The following is a 3,156-nucleotide window of genomic DNA, read 5'->3' on the forward strand; positions in this document are numbered from 1 at the left end:
GCATCTGTGTACAAGATCATAGGTTTATTTATGTCTGGGTATGCCAATAAGGGGATCGTTGACAGTTGATCTTTCAGCGTATCCAATGATCGCTGGCAATCATCTGTCCACTTAAAGCGGGCACTTTTTTGTGAGAGCTATAAGAGGGGTAGCTATTCTTGAAAATGCAGGTATGGATCTTCGGTAATATCCGATTGCGCCTATAAAACCCCTGACCTGTCTAACAGTTTTAGGTTCTGGCATCGAGCGAATTACTTTGACCTTATCATCATCTGGCTTGATTCCTTGTTTATTTATGACAAATCCCAAGTATTTAGTTTCTGCCATCATGAACTGACACTTTGCCAGTTTTAATTTTAACCCATATTTTCTCAGTTGATTGAATACCGTTTGAAGGTGTTGGAAATGTTCATTTATATTGCTCGAGAAAACTAGTATGTCATCGAGATATGCCATAGCAAAGCCTTCAAACCCTCCAAGTACTATGGACATGAGTTAATGGAAAACACCTGGAGCATTAGCCAATCCAAAGGGCATAACTCGAAATTGAAAAAGCCCGTAGTGGCACACAAATGCAGCCTTTTCACGGTCATCTTGATCCAGGGCTACCTGCCAGTACCCTGATCTCAGATCAAGGGTGGAAAAACATATTGCCTTGCCTAAGAGGGCCAGTATATCATCTATTAATGGTAGTGGATAAGCAAGCGGCTTAGTTATGTTGTTGAGGGCTCTAAAATCTACAGAAAAGCGGTGTCCCCCATCCTTTTTGTCAACCACTACAATGGGAAAGCTTTAAGGAGATCGTGAGCGTTCAATCACCTTAGCTTCCAGCATTTCTTTGACAGCTTCTTCTACTAACTCCCTTTTGTGTATCGGAGTTCTGTACGGTTTCATTTTTATGGGTGGGTTGTTTCCAGTATCTATTTTCATTTGAACCGACTGAGTTCGTCCCAACTCCTTATCTGAGTTAGCGACAACATCTATATTCTTCTTAATTAAATTCACTATCTCTTGTCTATGCTCATTAGGTACGTTGATGTCCTTAGGATTAATTGTATTTTTGCTCATCTTAATTGGGCGTTTCTCAATGTACCTGACTTGCTTCCGAATTCTTATTGGCGCTACCCTTCCCAAATTTTCACCCTTGGGAACACTCAAAGTTTTATTACCCAAATTTGCCAACATAACTGGAATCTTTCCCTTCTCATTTTCTTTTACTATCGCTTCAACTAACACTATTTCTTCCTCCTCCGGTATTACCTCCTCCGTTGAAATCACCTGGTATAGGTTTTCTTTATTTGGCTCTGAGGGGACTAGTTTGGCTGCGCAGGAGATAGCAGTTCGTGGGGGTAATTTTACACTGTCCGTAGTGTAGATTTTAATTTCCCCGCCGGAACTATTACCCAAGGGATTTTCTACTCCTCTTATCGTTAGCCGATTTGGATTAAAACATAATTGTGCTTTAATTATTTTTAACCAATCCTCCCCTAAAATCATGGTTTGGTCTACGTCACGTGCAATGTACAATTTTGAACCTGTCTTAATCTTTCCGATTTTAATAGGTAGGTGGATCATACCATTTAGTTTCATTTTCTTTCCATTTGCTTGAGTTACTGTTAAATCTGAATCTTTCAACTTTATTTTGCTATCTCTTAGGTCTTCAAAAATTGAGGACCTTAGAAGTGAGACTTCTGACCCGGAGTCTATCAATGCTTCTACCTGCTTGCCCATAATATCTACCCTACACGTCATGTCCGAGCCCTGTGTGAATAATTCATATTCTTCTGCTCCTTTTGTGTTGGGAATATTAATCATTTCCCGTTTAGAGCAGGAATTTCTTGGATTATTCTTTTTAGGAGCAAGAGTACCCTTATTCTTTTTGTCTTTTAATGACTGAATATGGTTAGTTCTGCGACTTTTTGTTTGTGCCGGTGCCTTGGTGTTTCGTTTTTCTGAAGTCGAGTAAGTTACATTCCCGCTTTCAGACTTTGGAAACCTTTGTTCGTAATAATTCCAGCGTTAATGCTGATTTGAAGTAATCCCCTTTTATTTTACTGGTTGTCTACAGCTGTAACAACCATGACTCTCTCCAGACCATTTTCTATGGTAACCCTCCGCCTTTGGTTCCCTTAGTACTGTATGAGAGCCTATTCCCTCCTGTTGCCAATGATTTCTACCTGAAAATTTATTATTCATTTTTTCTTGTTTCCCACAGCCCCGAAGTCGCTCATAAAGCCTTTCACTTTCTCTGGCTGATGACAAAGCCTCCGACAGTGTCTTTGGGTTGGCTCTGGCCACATCTTCCTTAATGAAAGTATTGTTTATTCCATCAATGAAGAATTCAGCTTGCTGTACCTGTACAGCTGACCCTTCTCTCAGTTCAGAGTCTCTATGAGCCAGCCTTGCAAGACTTGACATTCTACTAGCCAGTTCTGCAAGCGATTCATTTTTCCTTGTATCACCTTAATCAATGCTCGAGCAGCATCAGCAGGGTTGACAAAGTCTCCATACTGTGCTGTGATTTCATCGAATAAGGCTTTACTGGAAGTATCCGAATGGTCATCAAGATAAGTTCCAATCCATTCGGACACTACTCCATCTGAATAGTCATAGGCTAGGTTAATCAATTCAGGGTCCGATAAATTATGGCCCCTTTGTTTTCTTTTCAATGCCATCAGCCATGGTTTCAGATCTGCCGGTCTACCAGAAAAAAATGGGATCTTTGATCCAGCTGTTACCAACATAGGTGAAATATTTGAACGAGAAGTAGCCATTATATTAAGAAAAAAAATAAACACACCTAGAAGCTATTTAGAAATGAACCAACATGCACAATGAATGCAAAGAACAAAGAAAAATAGTCACTTACCCTGACTCTGTGGATTTTTCTGGTGAGTGGCTTGAGTAGGTTGAGCTAATTGCTTCCTAGGCTGGTTTCTGGGTGGAGTGTCGTTGTGCCGGTGAATATACAGAGTGTCGATCTTGTGTTTTGAAGCGCCGATACTGGATTCTGCGACACAGATGCGACGAGATCCGTCTGGTAATTAACCAGGGTCAATCCTGCGTCCTGAGGAACCACATGTGGTACGATATATTCACGAACCCGAGTTGGCCGATGGTTTCGTGATTACCACATACGTTGACTGGTCTTTCTCT

At 40.8% G+C, this 3,156-nt stretch overlaps 1 protein-coding gene across 1 annotated transcript; it reads right to left on the reverse strand.

Moving 5' to 3' along the window:
• Positions 1-792: 792 nt before the first annotated feature.
• LOC145296983 (uncharacterized) lies at positions 793-1,815 on the reverse strand. Its single transcript, XM_080143205.1, has one exon. It carries the CDS (start codon positions 1,813-1,815, stop codon positions 793-795), a length of 1,023 nt encoding a protein of 340 aa, XP_079999331.1.
• Positions 1,816-3,156: the final 1,341 nt, after the last annotated feature.

Source organism: Euprymna scolopes, chromosome 17 (genome assembly GCF_053919585.1).
Source record: "Euprymna scolopes isolate OS-2025 chromosome 17, ASM5391958v1, whole genome shotgun sequence".
Taxonomy (NCBI): domain Eukaryota; kingdom Metazoa; phylum Mollusca; class Cephalopoda; order Sepiida; family Sepiolidae; genus Euprymna; species Euprymna scolopes.